Below are 22,935 nucleotides of genomic sequence, written 5' to 3'. Positions count from 1 at the left end.
AAGCACGACTCTAATACCATCATTAAGTTTGCAGATGACACAACAGTGGTAGGCCTGATCACCAACAACAATTAGAAAGCCTATAGAGAGGAGGTCAGAGACCTGGCCGTGTGGTGCCAGGATAACAACCTCTCCCTCAATGTGATCAAGACAAAGGAGATGATTGTGGAGGCGGTGATGCAACCAGTCAGGATGCGCTCGATGGTGCAGCTGTAGAAATTTTTGAGGCAATAGGCATTGTCGTGCTCTTTTCACGACTGTCACGACTGTCTTGGTGTGTTTGGACCATGAGAGTTTGTTGGTGATGTGGACACCAAGGAACTTGAAGCGAATACGCCTCCATTCTCATTGACGGGGCCTTAGTGGAGAAGGTTGAGAGCTTCAAGTTCATTTCCTTTAGTAGTGGTTTCTTTGCAGCAATTCGATCATGAAGGCCTGATTCACTTAGTCTCCTCTGAACAGTTGATGTTGAGATATGTCTGTTACTTGAACTCTGTGAAGCATTTATTTGTGCTGCAATCTGAGGTGCAGTTAACTCTAAATTAACTTATCCTCTGCAGCAGAGGTAACTTTGGGTCTTCTTTTCCTGTGGCGGTCCTCATGAGAGTCAGTTTCATCATAGCGCTTGATGGTTTTACGACTGCACTTGAAGAAACTTTTAAAGTTCTTTAAATGTTCCGCATTGACCTTCATGTCTTAAAGTAATGATGGACGTTTCTCTTTGCTTATTTGAGCTGTTCTTGCCATAATATGGACTTGGTGTTTTACCAAATAGGACTATCTTCTGTATACAGAAGATAGTCCTATTTGGTAAAACACCAAGTCCATATTATGGCAAGAACAGCTCAAATAAGCAAAGAGAAACGTCCTTGTCACAACCCAACTGATTGGCTCAAATGCATTAAGATGGAAAGAAATTCCACAAATTAACTTTTAACAAGGCACACCTGTTAATTGAAATGCATTCCAGGTGACTGACTACCTCATGAAGCTAGTTGAGAGAATGCCAAGAGTGTGCAAAGCTGTCAAAGGCAAAGGGTGGATACTTTGAAGAATCTAACACTTTTTTGGTTACTACATGATTCCATATGTGTTGTTTCATAGTTCTCATGTCTTCACTATTATTCTACAATGTAGAAAATAGTACAAATAAAGAAACCCTTGAATGAGTAGGTGTGTACACACTTTTGACTGATACTGTATATATTAACTGATTCCTTCAAAGTATGTGCACAACCCAAACCACTCTGTGTGTGTTGTTGTCACTTTATGTTTTGGTTAAGGTTTATTGTTTTTATTTACACTAAAAATGTTATGGAAAAAATGTATGTATTTGTTGCTTTAGGTTACGTGTCTTATTTTTCAACAACAATCAGTGCAGTACCTGTATGTTGGAATTTAACAATAAAAAATAAGTTTTAAAAACTAAGCCAGGGCTTTGGTCTGGTGGTGGCTTAAGGTTGTTCTCCCAGTTTGTGTCTGACGTGTAAATACACTACAGGGATCACTCTTGAGGCTCTGCTGCAGTAGACCGTGTCAATATGACCAGTGTTTTTGGTACTCCATCAAATTGCAATGGAGACCTTTGGAAGAGACGTGGCTTCACAGTGTAGCAGAAAACATGCTGCTGATAAACAGAGAAAAAGGTAGGGCTTTGAATAATCTGCTGCCAGTGCAGATTTATCACAGAGTCAAAACAAAACGAGACTAGAGACTCTATGCTTTTTGTTAGAATTAAAATAGACATAAGCTTGTCCATTCAAAACAAAGGGCTGTGTTCAACACAAATGTATAGACAGCCTTTGACATGGGTAGATGGTAGAAGTAGGCTGCAGTACAGTACAAGCCGGGGTGCAGCACTTTAAAACTGATTCAATCCTTCCCTCTAGTGGCCATTAATATAACACAGTAACCCATGGTTACTATGATGACTTGTCCTGGTGATACTACACGGAACAAATATATAAATACAACATGTAAACTGTTGGTCCCATGTTTCATAATCTGAAATAAAAGATCCCAGAAATGTTCCATATGTACAAAAAGCTTATATCGCTCAAATGTTGTGCACAAATTGGTTTACATCCCTGTTAGTGAGCCTTTCTCCATTGCCAAGATAAATGTGCACCTGACAGGTGTGGCATATCAAGAATCTGATTAAACAGCATGATAATTACACAGGTGCACCTTGTGCTGGGGCCAATAAAAGGCCACTCTAAAATGTGCAGTTTTGTCACACAACACAAGATGTTTTTTTCAGGGAGCGTGCAATTGGCATCCTGACTGCATGAATGTCCACCAGAGCTGTTGCCAGATAATATAATGTTAACTTCTCTACTATAAGCCGCATACTACATTGTTTTAGAGAATTTGTCAGTAAGTCCAACCGGCCTCACTACCGCAGACCACGTGTATGGCGTCGTGGAGTGAGTGGTTTGCTGATGTCAGCGTTGTGAACAGAGTGCCCCATGGTGGCGGTGGGGTTATGGTATGGGCAGTTATAAGCTACGGACGACAAACACAATTGCATTTTATCCATGGCAATTTGAATGCAATGAGATACCGTGATGAGATCCTGAGGCCCATTGTCGTGTCATTCATCCACCGCCATCATCTCATGTTTCAGCATGATAATGCATGGCCCCATGTCGCAAGAATCTGTACACAATTCCTGGAAGATGAAAATGTCCCAGTTCATACATGGCTTGCATACTCACCTGACATGTCACCCATTGAGCATGTTTGGGATGCTCTGGATCGTCGTGTACGACAGCGTGTTCCAGTTCCCATCAATATCCAGCAACTCCGCACAGCCATTAAAGAGGAGTTGGACAACAGTCCACAGGCCACAATCAACAGACTGATCAACTCTGCATAAGTCAAATGGTGGTCACACCTGATACTGACAGTTTTTTTAATCCTTGCCCTTTTTTTTAAGGTATCTGTGACTAACAGATGCATACCTGTATTTCCAGTCATGTGAAATCCATAGATTATGGCCTAACTCATTTATTTGAATTGACTTATGTCCTTATTAAATCGGTAAAATCTTTGAAATTGTTGCATGTTGCATTTATATTTTAATTCAGTATAGAATTTCTCTGTCAGTATAGTGATAAAATGGCTTCGCTTGAACCTACACATTGTTGGATAGAATTGGTCGTCCTTGCCGCTATCCAAATTCATGTGTCGCTTTGGCCCTGGAGAGATCAAGACATAAAACTCACTTTTCTACAAGTATTAGTGTATATTAGGGTCAGTGCCCCATACCTCTCCTGTTTGGTGCTGTCCAGCCACTGCAGTCTTCAGCCTAGATCTTATCCAGGTAGAGGGTGAAGTCACTGGTGAATGATCCGCCTGAATGGCTTTTGAAGATGTTGATGACTTTCTGTCCTTTTCACAGCATAAGTGAAAGCCACCTGGGAGAGACAATGAGTGATATTAACCCCACAATGATCAAGAGTCACAGAGAAATGTAGAACCTCGTAATATAAAAACAGGAGTCATATTATTATTATTTTTTTTTTATGTCTTTTAATTTACATTTTTTGTATAAAATGTTTTGTCCACTTTAGGCAACAGTTAGCATAAGAGTAATTATCACAGCTTTGAGATGAAGTCCAACCAAACCTCAATCAATCTTTTCAGTCATACATACTGTACCTCTGCTCTCACACACAGACACATACAAACATAATAATCATATCATTATAGTGGGTTGGAGTTCATTTAGTGCAGTGGTCCCATACCTAAATCCATTCATAGGAAGCCAAAGATGAAGACTCAACAATAGGCAACTATTCAGTTTCACTCAACAATTCCTTAAAGGCCAGAACTGTGTTAAGGTAAGCAATGGTGGAAAATACATCTATTTGATTGAGAAGATCACTACAAGTCTCATCAGAATGAATCAGAGCTGAAGTCTCCAATTACATTTTCTAGAAATTGGTGGATGATGAGAGCAACGAATCCGGTTTGAAACCACTGTTTTGGTGCAACTCTTAAGTATGATTCTATTATTAAGACAATATCACACCCCTTATGCACAGCATCTCATCCTGTGTTAGTTAGGCCCATATACTGTACAGAAAAAAAGGGTTCCAAAGGGATCTTCAGCTGTCCCCATAGGAGAACACTTTTTGGTTCCATGTAGAACCCTCTGTGGAAAGGACCCTACATGGAACCAAAAATGGTTATTCAAAGGGTTCTCCTATGGGACAGCTGAAGAACCCTTTCAGGTTCTAGAGAGCACCTATTTTTCTAAGAGTGTACATGATACACTGGGCAAGATGGCAACAAGCTTTCAAATAGATCATCAGTTAAAGGAGCACAACATCAGGAAAGGATGAAGACAATGTGCATAATGTGTCGGCACACACACACACACACAGGTCAGTACAAACAGACAGCATAAAAATACATTTAAAATAAAAAGAATGTTTTAGGATTGCAATTACATATACTGACAACATGTACAGTATGTCATTCCATAATTCTCTCAGACGCCTTAACACAATGCTTCCCTCACCACAGAAATGGTTGATTAAAATGCATTTTCTGTGGATTTCAAACTTTCAATCAGAAACGTCCATGATTCAATGTCCATCAAGATACACTTAGTCCTCAAAGTAATATTTTGTGTAATGGCAAGATTTTTAAAATTATTGTAAACATATAAGAACAGCACCTTTTAAGAAATAATATGACTACTCATATGCATGCCCCACTCCCAGGCCCCCAACACACTCAAACAAACACACATACACACAACAAAACTTCTACAATTCGGGTTGTCATATCCTCTTTACATCATTCTGTAATAATACTTCAAACACCTCAGGCTTTCCTTTTCTTTTGACTCTAAAATATATATTTTTTTACTAGCTGTTTCATAGAGAATCCTACTCTGTAAAAAAAAGATCTAGTTGTTTCAACTAATTATTACTAAGTACAGTTGAAGTAAGAAGTTTACATACACCTTAGCCAAATACATTTAAACTCAGTTTTTCACAATTCCTTACATTTAATCAGAGTAAAAATTCCCTGTCTTAGGTCAGTTAGGATCACCAGTTTATTTTTAAGAATGTGAAATGTCAGAATAATAGTAGAGAGAATTATTTATTTCAGCTTTTATTTCTTTCATCACATTCTCAGTGGGTCAGAAGTTTACATACACTCAATTAGTATTTGGTAGCATTGCCTTTAAATTGTTTAACTTGGGTCAAACATTTCGGGGAGCCTTCCACAAGCTTCCCCAATAAGTTTGGGTGAATTTTAGCCCATTCCTCCTGACAGAGCTGGTGTAACTGAGTCAGGTTTGTAGGTCTCCTTGCTCGCACACGCTTTTTCAGTTCTGCCCACAAATGTTCTATAGGATTGAGGTCAGGGCTTTGTGATGGCCACTCCAATGCCTTGACTTTGTTGTACTTAAGCCATTTTGCCACAACTTTGGAAGTATGCTTGGGGTCATTGTCCATTTGGAAAACCCATTTGCGACCAAGCTTTAACTTCCTGACTGATGTCTTGAGATGTTGCTTCAATATATCCACATCATTTTCCTGCCTCATGACGCCATCTATATTGTGAGGTGCACCAGTCCCTCCTGCAGCAAAGCACCCCCACAACATGATGCTGCCACCCCCGTGCTTCACGGTTGGGATGGTGTTCTTCGGCTTGCAAGCTCCCCCCTTTTTCCTTTAAACATAACGATGATCATTATGGCCAAACTGTTCTACTTTAGTTTCAACAGACGAGAGGACATTTCTCCAAAAAGTACGATCTTTGTCCCCATATGCAGTTGCAAACCGTAGTCTGGCTTTTTTATGGCGGTTTTGGAGCAGTGGTTTCTTCCTTGCTGAGCGGCCTTTCAGGTTATGTCGATATAGGACTCGTTTTACTGTGGATATAGATACTTTCGTACCTGTTTCCTCCAGCATCTTCACAAGGTCCATTGCTGTTGTTCTGTGATTGATTTGCACCTTTCACACCAAAGTACCTTCATCTCTAGGAGACAGAACACGTCTCCTTCCTGAGCGGTATGACGGCTGCGTGGTCCCATGGTGTTTATACTTGCGTACGATTGTTTGTACAGATGAACGTGGTCCCTTTAGGCATTTGAAAATGGCTCCCAAGGACGAACCAGACTTGTGGAGGTCTACAATATTTTTTTTGAGGTCTTGGCTGATTTCTTTTGATTTTCCCATGATGTTAAGCAAAGAGGCACTGAGTTTGAAGGTAGGCCTTGAAATACATCCAATTGACTCAAATGATGTCAATTAGCCTATCAGAAGCTTCTAAAGCCATGACATCATTTTCTGCAATTTTCCAAGCTGTTTAAAGGCACAGCCAACTTAGTGTATGTAAACTTCTGACCCACTGGAACTGTGATACAGTGAATTATAAGTGAAATAATCTGTCTGTAAACAATTGTTGGAAAAATGACTTGTGTCATGCACAAAGTAGATGTCCTAACCGACTTGCCAAAACTATAGTTTGTTTACAAAAAATTTGTGGAGTGGTTGAAAAACGAGTTTTAATGACTCCAATCTAAGTGTATGTAAACTTCCGACTTCAACTGTAACTGGTTCCACAGCCGTTTTTTTGTTTACTCAACTTTTTTGGTCCAAGTGTTACCTGAACTAAAAAAAAATGTTGGCCCAAACTTAAAGAAAAAATTCTGTCAATATAAAATGTGTTTGTTCAACTCTCATATGTTCATTCAACTATAAATTGTTATTTGGGCATGTTAACTAAAAACATTTGTGCAACTGGTTACACACACACAGTGCTTTTCACATACAATGTTTTCAATGTACATATTTGACATTATGCATGTTCATTTATAAATAAATAATTATTCAATATGTCCTCACCTGAGATTTGAACTCACAACCTCTTGGTTCATGACAATCCGATCTCCCTGCTACACCACCATATCTATGTCAATTATCAGTTTATCTGACTATTCTCTCACCATTGATTTGATTTAGTTATTTCAGCAATTTTAGTTTTTTCTGTATAGTTGTCTTATGCTGGTGAGGCATATTACTCTGTTTTAATGCTACTCCTTAATCACTATGATAAATACATGTTTTTATTGAGTGTACATTTAGATTCAAACTGAGATTTACTTTGAATTGCAAGGTGTAACAAAACACCAAGAGGTTGTAATTTTCAATCCCAGCTGAGGCCATGTTGAATATTAATTACTGTATAAATGAACATGCACAATATAATCATGTATTTCAACTTGTGTCAAATATGTAAATTTAAAATATTGTATGATAAAAGCGCTGCGTGCTTTTAACATACAATTTGTTGTATATTAAATTTTTTGGGGTTCAGATAACACTTGGAACAAAGAGTAAAGTAAACACAAAAACAGCTGTGGAACCAGTTACTTAATAATAATAATAATTAGTTGAAAGAACTCGATTTGTTTTTACAGTGTAGTACTTTGCCCCTACAGACTCATTATATGAGGTCTATTCTGTCCCATCTTCATATGGACTCTGACCACCTCTACAATGATCTGACATGCTAACTAAAAACAAAGACAGGTTTCTTTCAGTCGTGCATAAAACAGAGATCACAAAGACTTCTTGCGCTCAATATCAACAGCATCACAATTTTACAAAGACGAAGTGTAATATATCATTATAACATTGTAATGGTTACTATTATAGGTCAACTGTCTTTTAATAAATAAACTGTGCTTGCGTGAGAGGTCTAAGATAGGTATACCCGGAGAGACGCTATTTAGAAAGAGAAGCCGGTGCAAACCTTCTGATTTTAACAAATGTTTTACCATTTTGCCCCAATGCAGAAAGGGGCCCATATCACCCTGTGCCTATGCTAATTGACCACAAAGTGCATATAGATCATACAAGCAGCTCTTTCAGCTCTGCCTTGCCCATTGCAAACTCTTATACAGTACACCAAAAACAAGTATATCCAGGATTGTTAGGTCTATTCTCAGTCAGAGGGGGAGGTGGGGAATAGATACTAACAGTGGCCCTAATTTGGCTTCAAAACTTACAGCTGAACAGCTGTTAGAAGTGTACCAGACTAGCGTGACGTTTACAATGCTCACTAAATACTCACACTTTTTTTAACACAACTGTTGTTTATTATATCGGTCTACAGTATAGAAAAGGGCACATATTCTTCTTAACCCCACCTCCTTTCAGTTGTACAACTGACTAGGTATCCCCCTTTCCCTTGTTTAATAAAGCCACTCGAATCCACTGAATGATTCTGAAATGCTCCCTTGAGGGGCGGCAGGTAGCCTAGCAAAAGGTTGCTAGATCGAATCCCAGAGTTGACAAGGTCTGCCCCTGACCCAGGCAGATAACTCTCTGTTCCCCCGGTAGGCCGTCATTGTAAATAAGAATTTGTTCTTAACTGACTTGCCTAGTTAAATAAAGGTTAAAAACATTTTTTTAATGAAAAGGCCCAGAGCCAATGTTAATGATCACACCACCACATTGTCTCTTTGTGGTGCCGGGAACTAAAAACAACACAACTTAGTTCTCAATGACTCAATTACACCTCCCACACAAACATGTAATTTCTTTCGTTAAGGCCAACATGGCTGCCAAATGGCACCATATTCCCTACATAGTGCACTACTTTTGAACAGAGCCCTATGGACCCGGTCTAAAATAGTGCACTATAAAAGGGAAAAGGGTGCCATTTGGGACAGGTCCCATGATCTCCACCCCGTTAAAATACAAGCATTTCATTGACATATAACTGAACCAACAGTACTGCTGCAGGGAAAAGATCTGTGTGTGCTTTCAGGATGACTTTCCCTCCTTTACTTTATTTTAATGGAACTGCTCATTTTTTTCAAATCGATTATCGTAGTAATGATGGTTATTATTATGAATTCTAACCTGTAACATCATACTCAATTTTGATAACTACACTGTCTAATCATGTAGTGTAGGCTTTATTCAGCTCAAAATAAAGCTATTGTGCAAAACATCTGCAGATGTGCTAGTACTAAACCTCAGGGGGCAGTGGTGGGTACATATCTCCTGTGGCCAGGCAGATCACTTCCTGACACTGCCCTTCTGAGGAGCTCTGCTGGGGGCTGAATAGTACCTCCTTAGCTTCCTCAGCCCCAACGCCATTCTCTGAGCACAGAGCCACCGGGGGCGAAAACTCGCCCTCATCCTGCCCGCAGGTAATACCTCTATGCTCTGCCCTCTCTTGCTCCTCTCCTCCCTCTGGTTCTTTATCTACACACTCCTCCTCATTCTCCACAGGCTGAGACTCCTCAAACGGCTCATTCTCCATGGGACCTAACTGGTAGTATAGCAGGGAGGAGGCCTGGTCTTTGAGGCCACCACGGGGGTTGTCCCCTTCCCCCTCCCAATTTCCCTCCTGGTTCTCTGTGATGCAGAGCAGGGTAGCCCCAGTGAGGAATGGGCCCTGGAGGAGGGAGATAGGTACCCCCTCCACCCCAACCCCCACCCCAGGCTCCCCAGACAGCTCTCCCTGCAGGGCCCCAGGCAGGAGGCACAGAGCCTGCTCCCCCAGGCTACCTGCTCCCCCCCTGCCCCTATGCGCCTCCTCCTCTTCCTCTTCCTCCCTAATCCTCTCCTGCTCCTCGGCACTTTGCAGGTGGAGCACGGCGATCTCGTTCTCCCGCTCCAGGCAGGCCTGCTCAGTCAGGAGGTCCTGAGCCTCTAGGACCACCTGGACCGCTCTCTCCTCTGCCTCTAACTCCAGGCCATGGGCCCCTGTTGACAGGTCAAGGTCTGGGGAGGGAGGCCTGGTGGAGGAGGGGGAGGAGAGCAGGTCAGACTCTTCATACTGCTCCCCAACACCCGACCTCTGCCCCAGCAGCCTCCTCTTCTCCAGGTCCAGCTTCATGATGGTGTGCAGGTAGTGTGTTCGCACGCGCAGAGGATTGAATTCGATGCGGCCCGCCGAGTTCCTACAGCCATCCCGAGAGCAGCCACAGGGGAAAGACATCCTGTCCACCTGGGAAGAGAACATATGTGGAAATAGAGAGAATATACGCAGTTATACTGTATTTTACTGAATATTATATGTCTGTAAGGCATTGATTTCCTGTTCATCTTAATACTAATGCTGCCATCTGTACTAGGGTTGAAAAGCAGGAACCAGCATACCAAGATTTCCCACCCAAACCTACTCCCCTTTCCCGAGATAAATATAGTGAGAAACTGCTCAATTATAATACATTATTTCTATGAACAGCATGACGTGAAATGGAACTGTTAAATTACATGTGATGTCTAAATCTGGCTTCTCTACGGCCTTCTCTCTGCTATCTGCATGATCAATCATCAACGCTCAGGGTGGGGACAGACAGCGCATCTCAGTCTGGAGCGCAGTTCACAATGCATGTATCGTCTATCTCATCATGGTATAAACAATATTGTGAGGTAGGCCTACATTTGCTGCAGCATAGCCTATGCTACAGAAATATAACAACTGAATGTGTGTCTAATTTGCACATCTCCATCTAGCATCCGGGTCACCTTATCTTTTTAATGTAAAGATTATTATTTTTTAATTGCAGCTGCAGTTTTAAAACAGCCTATCACACGAATATCGTTGCGAGCACTCTTATGCAGTCTTTCTGTCTCCATCACTTCCAATCAAATTGTACCAAAACAGATCATCATGTTCAAGATTGATATGTATATACAGTACCAGTCAAAAGTTTGGACACACCTACTCATTCAAGGATTTTTCTTAAATGTTACTATTTTCTACATTGTATAGTCATGTAGTAACCAAAAAAGTGTTAAACAAATCAAAATATATTTTATGTTTTACATTCTTCAGAGTAGCCACCCTTTGCCAAGAGTGTGCAAAGCTTTCATCAAGGCAATCTCTCAACCAGCTTCATGAGGTAGTCACATGGAATGCATTTCAACTAACAGGTGCGCCTTGTTAAAAGTTAATTTGTGGAATTGCTTTCCTTATTAATGCCTTTGAGCCAATCAGTTGTGTTGTGACATGGTAGGGGTGGTATACAGAAGACAGCCCTATTTGGTAAAACATATATATATATATTTACCCCTTTTTTCTCCCCAATTTCGTGGTATCCAATTGGTAGTAGTTACAGTCTTGTCCCGTCGCTGCAACTCCCGTATGGACTCGGGAGAGGTGAAGGTCGAGAGCCATGCATCCTCCGAAACACAACCCAACCAAGCCGCACTGCTTCTTGACATAATGCCCATCCAACCCGGAAGCCAGCCGTACCAATGTGTCGGAGGAAACACCGTACACCTAGTGACCTGGTCAGCGTGCACTGCGCCCGGCCCGCCACAGGAGTCGCTAGTGCACGATGAGACAATGATATCCCTACCGGCCAAACCCTCCCTAACCTGGACGACGCTTGGCCAATTGTGGGCTGCCCCATGGGCCTCCCGGTCGCGGCCAGCTGCGACAGAGCCTGGACTCGAACCCAGAATCTTTGGTGGCACAGCTAACACTGCGATGCAGTGCCTTAGACCACTGCGCCACCCGGGAGGCTGGTAAAACATTTCTGCAGCATTTAAGTTCCCCAAGAACACAGTGGCCTCCATCATTCTTAAATGGAATAAGTTTGGAACCACCAAGACTCTTCCTAGAGCTGGCTGCCTGTACATACTGAGCAATAGGGGGAGAAGGACCTTGGTCAGGGAGGTGCTCAAGAACCCGATGGTCACTCTGACAGAGCTCCAAAGTTCCTCTGTGGAGATATATGGTTGTCCTTCTGGAAGGTTCTCCTATCTCTGCTGAACTCCACTAATCAGGCCATTATGGTATAGCCACTCCTCAGTAAAAGGCACATGACAGCCCACTTGGAGTTTGTCAAAAGGCAGCTAAAGGACTCAGACCATAAGAAATAAGATTCTCTGGTATGATGAAACCAAGATTGAACTCTTTCGCCTGAATGCCAAGTGTCACGTCTGGAGGAAACCTGGCACCATTCCTACAGTGAAGCATGGTGGTGATGTTTTTCAGCAGCAGGGACTGGGAGACTAGTCAGGATCGAGGGAAAGATGAACGGAGCAAAGTACAGAGAGATCCTTGATGAAAACCTGCTCCAGAGCACTCAGGACCTCAGACTGGGGCGAAGGTTCGCCTTCAAACAGGACAACAACCCTAAGCACACAGCCAAGACATTGCAGGAGGGGCTTCGGGACAAGTCTCTGAATGTCCTTGAGTGGCCCAGCCAGAGCCCTGTTTTTGCTTTGTCATTATTGATGAGGGAAAAAACTATTTCATCAATTTTAGAATAAGGCCATAACGTAACAAAATGTGGAAAAAGTCAAGGGGTCTGAATACATTCCGAATGCACTGTACAAAAAATTAAGAACACCTGGTCTTTCCATGACATTGACTGACCAGCTGAATCCAGGTTAAAGCTATGATCCCCTATTAATGTCACTTGTTAAATCCACTTCAATCAGTGTAGATGAAGGGGAGGAGACAGGTTAAAAAAGGATGTTGAAGTCTTGAGACATGGATTGTGTATGTGTGCCATTCAGACGGTGAATAGGCAAGACAAAATATGTAAGTGCCTTTGAATGGGGTATGGTAGTAGGTTCCAAGCGCACCGGCTTGTGTCAAGAACTGCAACGCTGCTGGGTTTTTCATGCTAAACAGTTTCCCATGTGTATCAAAAATTGGCCACCACCCAAAAGATATCCAGCCAGCTTGACAACAGTGGGAAGCATTGGAGTCAACATGGGCCAGCATCCCTGAGGACCACTTGGACACCTTGTAGAGTCCATGCCCTGATGAATTGAGGCTGTTCTGAGAGCAAAAGGGGGGCTGCAACTCAATATTAGGTAGGTAATCTTAATCTTTTGTACACTCAGTGCACGTGTATATATATATATATATATATATATATATATAAATATATAGTAAATGTCCTAGCCTTCCTCTTTCTGGACGTATTAGCCTTATATTTAGCTAATGAATGATGGGTTATGCATAAGCTTCTAACTTATAGCATCTGTCTCTTGCACAATACGCACCTGCGCTCACCTTCACGCACGTCGCACAAAACTGGGGGAAATATTATGACAGGTATATATGCGTCAGCCTATTAATTATAAAAATGTAAATATGTCCTATTATATTTTCAAATTAAAATCTAATTCGCTAGCCTACAATTGTAACTTTGTAGGCCACATGTCCTGCACCAGCATGGCATGTTCTCTCCCAGCTTCATGGTTTGAACGAAGTGTGTAATTCCAATCCATATAATACAGTACAGTAATACAGTCCACACTCAAAAAGATTAGCCTACTGGAGCATGTTTCATTTATTTACCTAAGATAGCATCACTACATCTATGGGCTATTATGTTTTTCTGACTCTTGCGTAATGTACGGTAGCCTATAGGGTATGTCATAGGCTATGTATTGGATAACGGAACAATCATTTGGGCTTGGGCTCATAAATGTCTTTAATATATGTCTCCTCAGGCTGAGGTAGCAACAGGCTTGAATTTTTATGCCGATCAAAGCTTTAATCAAATCCAGACATATTTATATGCTTTAAAATTACACTTCCAGTTTGAGCAGGAAAATACCAGGTTACCCAGGAGAAAAGTGATGTATTTTCGGGATGGAACATTTGCCAAATACTGGGAAAATATTAAATCCTAATCTGTACTGAGTGCTGTACAGATACATCTCACGCACAAACACACACCTGGCACTTGATGCCAGCCTGGCTGCAGCCACAGTGGCGGGGGTCACAGTAGAAGCGGCAGTCACAGCCACACTCCTCCCTGGACAGCCTGATGGTTCGTAGCTCAGCCTTCTCCCGGGCATCTATGCGTGCGTTACCAGAAGCCCTGAGGAGAGCGCGGCGACGCTTGGTGGGCAGCGGCTGCAGGAAGAAGCAGTCATCCACCTCCACCCCCTCCACGTCAAGGTCATCGTCTGATACATTGTCGAGGGTCAGCAGGTCAGCCTGGGCAAACTCCACCGTACCATTACGCGTCAGCTGGAGGTGATGGGGTGAATACAGAATACATACAGAACATTAAAACAAACAATCACACATACAAAGCTCACTAAGGGTGGAATTCTGACTGGGGATGCATGCACATAACTCAAGTTTTAGTGCAAATCTTCCATTGATATCAACACATGATTTATGCAATTGTAAAGTTAAATGTGCCTGCATCCCAATTATGATTCTAATCTGAACAGGGATTTCTCATTTAAACCCAAGGAGGTCCTTTAAAATGTAACTAAATATCAATGTTTGACCTTGCGAGCGTTGAGCTTCTCCTGGCGGAGGTGTTGGCGCAGGGCGTGGCGGTGACTGGTCTCTTGCTCGCAGGCAAACTCTCCCAGGGTGTAGCTGCGGATGGAGCAGTGGTGGCGAGCCATGCCCAGGGAACTGCCTCCCTGGCTGGGCACGCTGGTGAAGCCCTGCCGTCTGGGGAAGTAGTACACCGTCACCACATCAAACCGCACCCGCTTCCGGCCTGGAGAGGGCTTGTGACGTCTTAGGATGGAGGTCGCTGGGTAGGGAAGGAGGAGGAGAAAAAAACAGGGAAGAGAAAAGGGTAAGGGTGGATGACCAGTTTCCATAAACAGATTATAACCACAGATAGTATAAGGGTTATTATAGAGTAATATTCCACCATACACTTTAACACCAAGCCTATTTCAGCTGGACTTGAAATTCACTTTTCATTTTGCTAACTATTTGTGTAGTGCAGTCAGTAGGCCTACATACATCAGTCTTTGGCGAGTAACTTAGCCAACAAGTACTGCCGGTTTTACGGTAGCCTAGCCCTTACGTATGAGTGCAGTACTGGAGGGGGGGTTGAGGCTATCACAGCTGTCAGCGCTGTCACTGCTGGAGATGTCATCGTCCGAGTCCTTGGGCGTAGAGTATGGAGAGCCACTGTCCACCTCCTCGAATCTTCGCTTGAGGCTGAGAGATGAAACTGCCTCCATGGAAACTTGGCGTCTGAAGGTGGAGAGACAGACAAACTTATGGTCAGAGACAGGCAGTTGGCAGTCGTCCCAAAGAGATAAAGAGAGAGAGAGAGAGAGGGAATCATTCTGGCACATGCGTAGGTAAACCATTGGAAAGACTTCATGAATACATAAGCGAAGGTCAGTGAGGCATATAACAAATAAGACTTTCTTCAAGCCAAGACATTTGAGAATTAGACAGTAGGCATAGTAATAATACATACAGTTGAAGTCGAAAGTTTACATACTTAGGTTGGAGTCATTAAAACTCGTTTTTTAACCACTCCACAAATTTCTTGTTAATAAACTATTGTTTTGGCAAGTCGGTTAGGAAATCCACTTTGTGCATGACAAGTAATTATTCCAAACATTTTTACAGACAGATTATTTCACTGTATCACAATTCCAGTGGGGCAGAAGTTTACATACACTAAGTTGACTGTGCCTTAAAACAGCTTGGAAAATTCCAGAAAATTATGTCATGGCTTTAGAAGCTTCTGATAGGCTAATTGACATCATTTGAGTCAATTGGAGCTGTACCTGTGGATGTATTTCAAGGCCTACCTTCAAACTCAGTGCCTCTTTGCTTGACATCATGGGAAAATCAAAAGAAATCAGCCAAGACCTCAGAAAAAATATTGTAGACCTCCACAAGTCTGGTTCATCCTTGGGAGCAATTTCCAAACGCCTGAATGTACCATGTTCATCTGTACAAACAATAGTACGCAAGTATAAACACCATGGGACCACTCAGCCGTCCTACTGCTCAGGAAGGAGACGCCTTCTGACTCCTAGAAATGAGTCAGTGGTACTTGAGTACTTTGGTGTGAAAGGTGCAAATCAATCCCAGAACAACAGCAAAGGACCTTGTGAAGATGCTGGAGGAAACGGGTACGAAAGTATCTACAGTGGGGAGAAGAAGTATTTGATACACTGCCGATTTTGCAGGTTTTCCTACTTACAAAGCATGTAGAGGTCTGTAATTTTTATCATAGGTACACTTCAACTGTGAGAGACGGAATCTAAAACAAAAATCCAGAAAATCACATTGTATGATTTTTAAGTAATTAATTTGCATTTTATTGCAAGACATAAGTATTTGATACATCAGAAAAGCAGAACTTAATATTTGGTACAGAAACCTTTGTTTGCAATTACAGAGATCATATGTTTCCTGTAGTTCTTGACCAGGTTTGCACACACTGCAGCAGGGATTTTGGCCCACTCCTCCATACAGACCTTCTCCAGATCCTTCAGGTTTCGAGGCTGTCTCTGGGCAATACGGACTTTCAGCTCCCTCCAAAGAGTTTCTATTGGGTTCAGGTCTGGAGACTGGCTAGGCCACTCCAGGACCTTGAGATGCTTCTTACGGAGCCACTCCTTAGTTGCCCTGGCTGTGTGTTTCTGGTCGTTGTCATGCTGGAAGACCCAGCCACGACCCATCTTCAATGCTCTTACTGAGGGAAGGAGGTTGTTGGCCAAGATCTCGCGATACATGGCCCCATCCATCCTCCCCTCAATACGGTGCAGTCGTCCTGTCCCCTTTGCAGAAAAGCATCCCCAAAGAATGATGTTTCCACCTCCATGCTTCACGGTTGGGATGGTGCTCTTGGGGTTGTACTCATCCTTCTTCTTCCTCCAAACACGGCGAGTGGAATTTAGACCAAAAAGCTCTATTTTTGTCTCATCAGACCACATGACCTTCTCCCATTCCTCCCCTGGATCATCCAGATGTTCATTGGCAAACTTCAGATGGGCCTGGACATGCGCTGGCTTGCGCAGGGGGACCTTGCGTGCTCTGCAGGATTTTAATCCATGACGGCATAGTGTGTTACTAATGGTTTTCTTTGAGACTGTGGTCCCAGCTCTCGTCAGGTCATTGACCAGGTCCTGCCGTGTAGTTCTGGGCTGATCCCTCACCTTCCTCATGATCATTAATGCCCCACGAGGTGAGATCTTGCATGGAGCCCCAGACTGAGGGTGATTGACCGTCATCTTGAACGTCTTCCATTTTCTTATAATTGCGCCAACAGTTGTTGCCTTCTCACCAAGCTGCTTGCCTATTGTCCTGTAGCCCATCCCAGCCTTGTGCAGGTCTACAACTTTATCCCTGATGTCCTTACACAGCTCTCTGGTCTTGGCCATTGTGGAGAGGTTGGAGTCTGTTTGATTGAGTGTGTGGACAGGTGTCTTTTATACAGGTAAAGAGTTCAAACAGGTGCAGTTAATACAGGTAATGAGTGGAGAACAGGAGGGCTTCTTAAAGAAAAACTAACAGGTCTGTGAGAGCCGGAATTCTTACTGGTTGATAGGTGATCAAATACTTATGTCATACAATAAAATGCAAATGAATTACTTAAAAATCATACAATGTGATTTTCTGGATGTTTGTTTTAGATTCCGTCTCTCACTGTTGAAGTGTACCTATAATAAAAATGACAGACCTCTACATGCTTTGCAAGTAGGAAAACCTGCAAAATCGGCAGTGTATCAAATACTTGTTCTCCCCACTGTATATCCACAGTAAAACGAGTCCTATATCGACATAACCTGAAAGGCCGCTCAGCAAAGAAGAAGCCACTGCTCCAAAACCACCATAAAAAAGCCAGACTACAGTTTACAACTGCATATGGGGACAAAGATCGTACTTTTTGGAGAAATGTCCTCTGGTCTGATGAAACTAAAGTGGAACTGTTTGGCCATAATGACCATCGTTACGTTTGGAGGAAAAAGGGGGAAGCTTGCAAGCCAAAGAACACCATCCCAACCGTGAAGCACGGGGGTTGCAGCATCATGTTGTGGGGGTGCTTTGCTGCAGGAGGGACTGGTGCACTTCACAAAATAGATGGCATCATGAAGCAGGAAAATTATGAGGATATATTGAAGCAACATCTCAAGACATCATTCAAGAAGTTAAAGCTTGGATGAAAATGGGTCTTCCAAATGAACAATGACCCCAAGCATACTTCCAAATTTGAGGCAAAATGGCTTAGGGACAACAAAGTCAGGGTATTGGAGTGGAAATCACAAAGCCTTGACCTCAATCCTAAAGAAAATTTGTGGGCAGAACTGAAAAAGCGTGTGCGAGCAAGGAGGCCTACAAACCTGACTCAGTTACACCAGCTCTGTCAGGAGGAATGGGCCAAAATTCACCCAACTTATTGGGGAAGCTTGTGCAAGGCTAACTGAAATGTTTGGCCCAAGAAAAACAATTTAAAGGCAGTGCTACCAAATACTAATTGAGTGTATGTAAACTTCTGACCCACTGGGAATGTGATGAAAGAAATAAAAGCTGAAATAAATCATTATCTCTACTATTATTCTGACATTTCACATTCTTCTGGTGATCCTAACTGACCTAAGACAGGGAATTTTTACTAGGATTAAATGTCAGCAATTGTGAAAAACTGAGTTTAAATGTATTTGGCTAAGGTGTATGTAAACTTCCGACTTCAACTGTACATCCTATGGGGCTATCTGAATAACAAAATATGATATAAATCTCACTGTAAATGTTTATAAACATCTGTTAATTAAATGAAATCTGGATCCGTAAGTACATTCTAAATAGCCTACAGTAGATCAAGAAGAATCCCCGGAGCACGTCTCTGGGCCGTGGGTCGATTCCTCATACCACGACGGAGTGACATCAGCTTTTTGGTGTGGTCTCACTCTCCTTTTATCTGTATTCTTACCCCCATCACTCACGCTCTCATGAAAATCCTGCTTCCAAATCTTTGAGTGTGGAAAATAATCACCATGGCAACTAGGAAAGCAGCTAGTTAGAGGTTTACATGAACGGAAAGACAAACTAGCTGTTCTCTAGATAGGCAGCCTTATGTCCCTTTATCTTTTCCTATAAAACATAGCGGGCCCCTTTCAATAGCAGAGGATTTCGATGCCAGGGACAGGAGGCGGCTCTGGCAACAGCAGAGGGTCAAATAAGGCCATGCTGAGACATTTGAACAGACTCCCTCTATACATCTTTGTGACCCTTTCAAGGTTTCAATGATCTTCACTATCATATAAATAGCATCCCATCCCATGAGATTAAAACCAACCGTCAGAATTCAAATCTGATTTTATGGCCCTATGGAAAATATGGGACTGCAACAAATCGCTTCTCTGTTGAAGTTTCAGTGGAAGCTAGCCTATTCATTACTACATATACAGTGGGGCAAAAAAGTATTTAGTCAGCCACCAATTGTGCAAGTTCTCCCACTTAAAAAGATGAGAGAGGCCTGCAATTTTCATCATAGGTACACTTCAACTATGACAGACAAAATGAGAAAGAAAAAAAATCCAGAAAATCACATTGTAGGATTTTTTATGAATTTATTTGCAAATTATGGTGGAAAATAAGTATTTGGTCAATAACAAAAGTGTATCTCAATACTTTGTTATATACCCTTTGTTGGCAATGACAGAGGTCAAATGTTTTCTGTAAGTCTTCACAAGGTTTTCACACACTGTTGCTGGTATTTTGGCCCATTCCTCCATGCAGATCTTCTCTAGAGCAGTGATGTTTTGGGGCTGTTGCTGGGCAACACGGACTTTCAACTCCCTCCAAAGATTTTCTATGGGGTTGAGATCTGGAGACTGGCTAGGCCACTCCAGGACCTTGAAATGCTTCTTACGAAGCCACTCCGTTGCCCGGGCGGTGTGTTTGGGATCATTGTCATGCTGAAAGACTCAGCCACGTTTCATCTTCAATGCCCTTGCTGATGGAAGGAGGTTTTCACTCAAAATCTCACGATACATGGCCCCATTCATTCTTTCCTTTACACGGATCAGTCGTCCTGGTCCCTTTGCAGAAAAACAGCCCCAAAGCATGATGCTTCCACCCCCATGCTTCACAGTAGGTATGGTGTTCTTTGGATGCAATTCAGCATTCTTTGTCCTCCAAACACGACGAGTTGAGTTTTTACCAAAAAGTTCTATTTTGGTTTCATCTGACCATATGACATTCTCCCAATCTTCTTCTGGATCATTCAAATGCTCTCTAGAAAACTTCAGATGGGCCTGGACATGTACTGGCTTAAGCAGGGGGACACATCTGGCACTGCAGGATTTGAGTCCGTGGCGGCGTAGTGTGTTACTGATGGTAGGCTTTGTTACTTTGGTCCCAGCTCTCTGCAGGTCATTCACTAGGTCCCCCCGTGTGGTTCTGGGATTTTTGCTCACCGTTCTTGTGATCATTTTGACCCCACGGGGTGAGATCTTGCGTGGAGCCCCAGATCGAGGGAGATTATCAGTGGTCTTGTAGGTCTTCCATTTCCTAATAATTGCTCCCACAGTTGATTTCTTCAAACCAAGCTGCTTACCTATTGCAGATTCAGTCTTCCCAGCCTGGTGCAGGTCTACAATTTTGTTTCTGGTGTCCTTTGACAGCTCTTTGGTCTTGGCCATAGTGGAGTTTGGAGTGTGACTGTTTGAGGTTGTGGACAGGTGTCTTTTATACTGATAACAAGTTCAAACAGATGCCATTAATACAGGTAACGAGTGGAGGACAGAGGAGCCTCTTAAAGAAGAAGTTACAGGTCTGTGAGAGACAGAAATCTTGCTTGTTTGTAGGTGACCAAATACTTATTTTCCACCATAATTTGCAAATAAATTCATTAAAAATCCTACAATGTGATTTTCTGGATTTTTTTTTCTCATTTTGTCTGTCATAGTTGAAGTGTACCTATGATGAAAATTACAGGCCTCTTTCATCTGTTTAAGTGGGAGAACTTGCACAACTGGTGGCTGACTAAATACTTTTTTGCCCCACTGTAGAGATTGCATTGCAAGTAAATGTGTCTCCATTTGTCTTTTACAGTGGAAAATTGTTACATGCATATTACACGTTATGTATTACCTGTCACAGAATTACCTTACAGGAGGCAGCACCAATCTCCTACACAAAACATGCTGTGGTTATTGCAAAAAGTTGTAATGCCCCCCCCCCCCCTAAATATCACAAAAAAATATTTGACTGATACAATTACAACCATGCAGGTTAATCACAACCAAGAGGGTGGCCAGACAGCCAACATCAGTTAATGGCTAGCCTATTACATACAGAGGACAATATATCAGGCCTTGATTTTCATACTGTGAGCTTGTAGGCCTAATAAAACAAAAGCTGTTCAATACAACTGTTTATCATTTAGCCTGGCATTAAACCACCAGGTTGCAGTAATGGCTATCAGAAAAAACTAAATGTTACATCTCATGATGATGACCTAATCAAATTGAACCAAATTAGAGTACCATAGACTATTCTAGTATCGGGAATGACAATAATGGGCATAGGCTAGACTCAATCTTCTACAATTATAAGAGTAAAAGAAGACTAGCCTATAGGCATATTGTTTGGTAGACTACTACAGAAACTGTGAGACTGTGCCTTGTTTCCAAAATTCCCTACTGCGTGCAATATAATTTGTAGGAGCGTCCTGAAGCTACGCACAGTCGACTACGTGCTGATAATAAACCTTAAAAACGTCGGAGTGCCGAAAACGACAGCAATCTATATTTTGTAAATGGACTGACGCTCGACAGACTGGGTGCAGTAGGAAATAATGTAGCTAAATCTAATTGTCAGACATAGGAGCCTCTAAAGACCCCGTCTCTCCAGCATACCATCTCACCCCCATCACTAACATACAATGGCAAACTGCCCAGGCTCATGAAACGTTAAACCCAAGTGCCTTCCTTACCTTAAGCAGAAAAAAGATCCTCTCTTCTCCCGATCAACTGCTGAACGTTCCTTTTATTCACGGAGGATTGTTCATGGATCTTGTAACGCCCTATTTAGATTTTTTCATATTTTTTACTGACAGTTTTAGCCTCTTTCTTTCGAGATGTAACGATAGGGTAACGATTGTTTTTAAGTAAAACTGTTGTTAATTTGTTCAGTATGAATGCTTATTTCTGCATTTGTAGGCTACACCGGCTTCAAGTAGATATTGGACTACATAAAGGAAATGTATTTTATGGTCGCTTCCAGGAGTGTATGTTCCATTTAACTTTGACGTAGCAATCCTGTATAGCCGGGGCAGACGGTGGGAAAGAAGGACGTCAAGTTTAATTAACATTTATTAGGCTATTGACATTCTTTTCTGCTAAGTTGTAAAAAATGGGAGATAACTGCCGGATGCCTTATCTTCCAGGTTTTAACCTTTAAATGCTTGCATTGGAAGAGCATCCGCTGACATCTGTATTCGTTTATTCTTTCTTTTCAATGGCGGTTTCAATCGGCCCAACGTCGTTTTTCTTCAAGTATAATGACCGTTATCCCCCCTCGCCTTATTTGGTACAGAAATGTCACAGAATTTTAGCCGATTGACGTCCTCCTTTTCCTCGCCTCTGCCCCGGTTTGTTACAATGTAACAATAGAATAAAGAACGCCAGCGTGTAGCCATATATACTCATTGTGACATCACAAACATACCATGCACCACGTATCCTGGGAAGTGTAGTCCTAATGATCCCTTTGTCCATTCTTTGCGATCATGCGTTGCATAACAAGGTTTCAAATAATTATTCTAGTAATAATGATAAACAATAAAACACTTTTAGATTACACGAATGACTCGGTTATATTTTAAATCATCGTTTTGGAGTTAGAAACATACGCCTTATATTTCACACATTCCTCTCTAGATATTCCCTTGTACCAAAAAGACCATAGCAACCAACATGGTTACCAAATGTACATAAAACAACGTATGAATAGGAGTATTTCTGGCACGGGGTTAGACTTATCCAGCTATTGTGCCGAACAAGGAGTCCAAGGACAGACCAAACACATTCAATATTTAAAAAAAAAAATCTACATTATATGTTTGGCCAATATTAGGACATTCAAAGTTAACTCTGGAATTATTTTCAGGCTTAAAATACCTGCTTATACAGAACTCAAAAGCTTGAGGAATATAGGAATAATACAATTTTAAAAAACATT

At 42.0% G+C, this 22,935-nt stretch overlaps 1 protein-coding gene across 1 annotated transcript; it reads right to left on the bottom strand.

The window, feature by feature from the left end:
- Positions 1-3,508: 3,508 nt before the first annotated feature.
- On the bottom strand, positions 3,509-22,875 carry LOC129829935 (cysteine/serine-rich nuclear protein 2-like). Its single transcript, XM_055891968.1, has 5 exons — positions 21,689-22,875; positions 14,804-14,976; positions 14,265-14,521; positions 13,699-13,995; positions 3,509-9,993 (listed from the first exon to the last, which is right to left on the bottom strand). The coding sequence occupies exons 2-5, from the start codon at positions 14,961-14,963 to the stop codon at positions 9,007-9,009; spliced, it is 1,701 nt and encodes a 566-aa protein (XP_055747943.1). The 5' UTR covers positions 14,964-14,976; positions 21,689-22,875; the 3' UTR covers positions 3,509-9,006.
- Positions 22,876-22,935: the final 60 nt, after the last annotated feature.

The sequence above is a fragment of the Salvelinus fontinalis genome, chromosome 31, assembly GCF_029448725.1.
Source record: "Salvelinus fontinalis isolate EN_2023a chromosome 31, ASM2944872v1, whole genome shotgun sequence".
Taxonomy (NCBI): domain Eukaryota; kingdom Metazoa; phylum Chordata; class Actinopteri; order Salmoniformes; family Salmonidae; genus Salvelinus; species Salvelinus fontinalis.
This window is presented reverse-complemented; position numbering and strand designations above follow the sequence as displayed.

What these genes read in the sequence shown, in the direction of transcription:
- LOC129829935 (XM_055891968.1), bottom strand. Translation starts at nt 14,963, where the DNA reads ATGGAGGCAGTTTCATCTCTCAGCCTCAAGCGAAGATTCGAGGAGGTG. An exon ending in CTCCAGTACTGCACTCATAC is followed by an intron (nt 14,522 to 14,803) that starts GTAAGGGCTAGG and finishes TTCCCTACCCAG; the next exon opens with CGACCTCCATCCTAAGACGT. An exon ending in AGAAGCTCAACGCTCGCAAG is followed by an intron (nt 13,996 to 14,264) that starts GTCAAACATTGA and finishes CATCACCTCCAG; the next exon opens with CTGACGCGTAATGGTACGGT.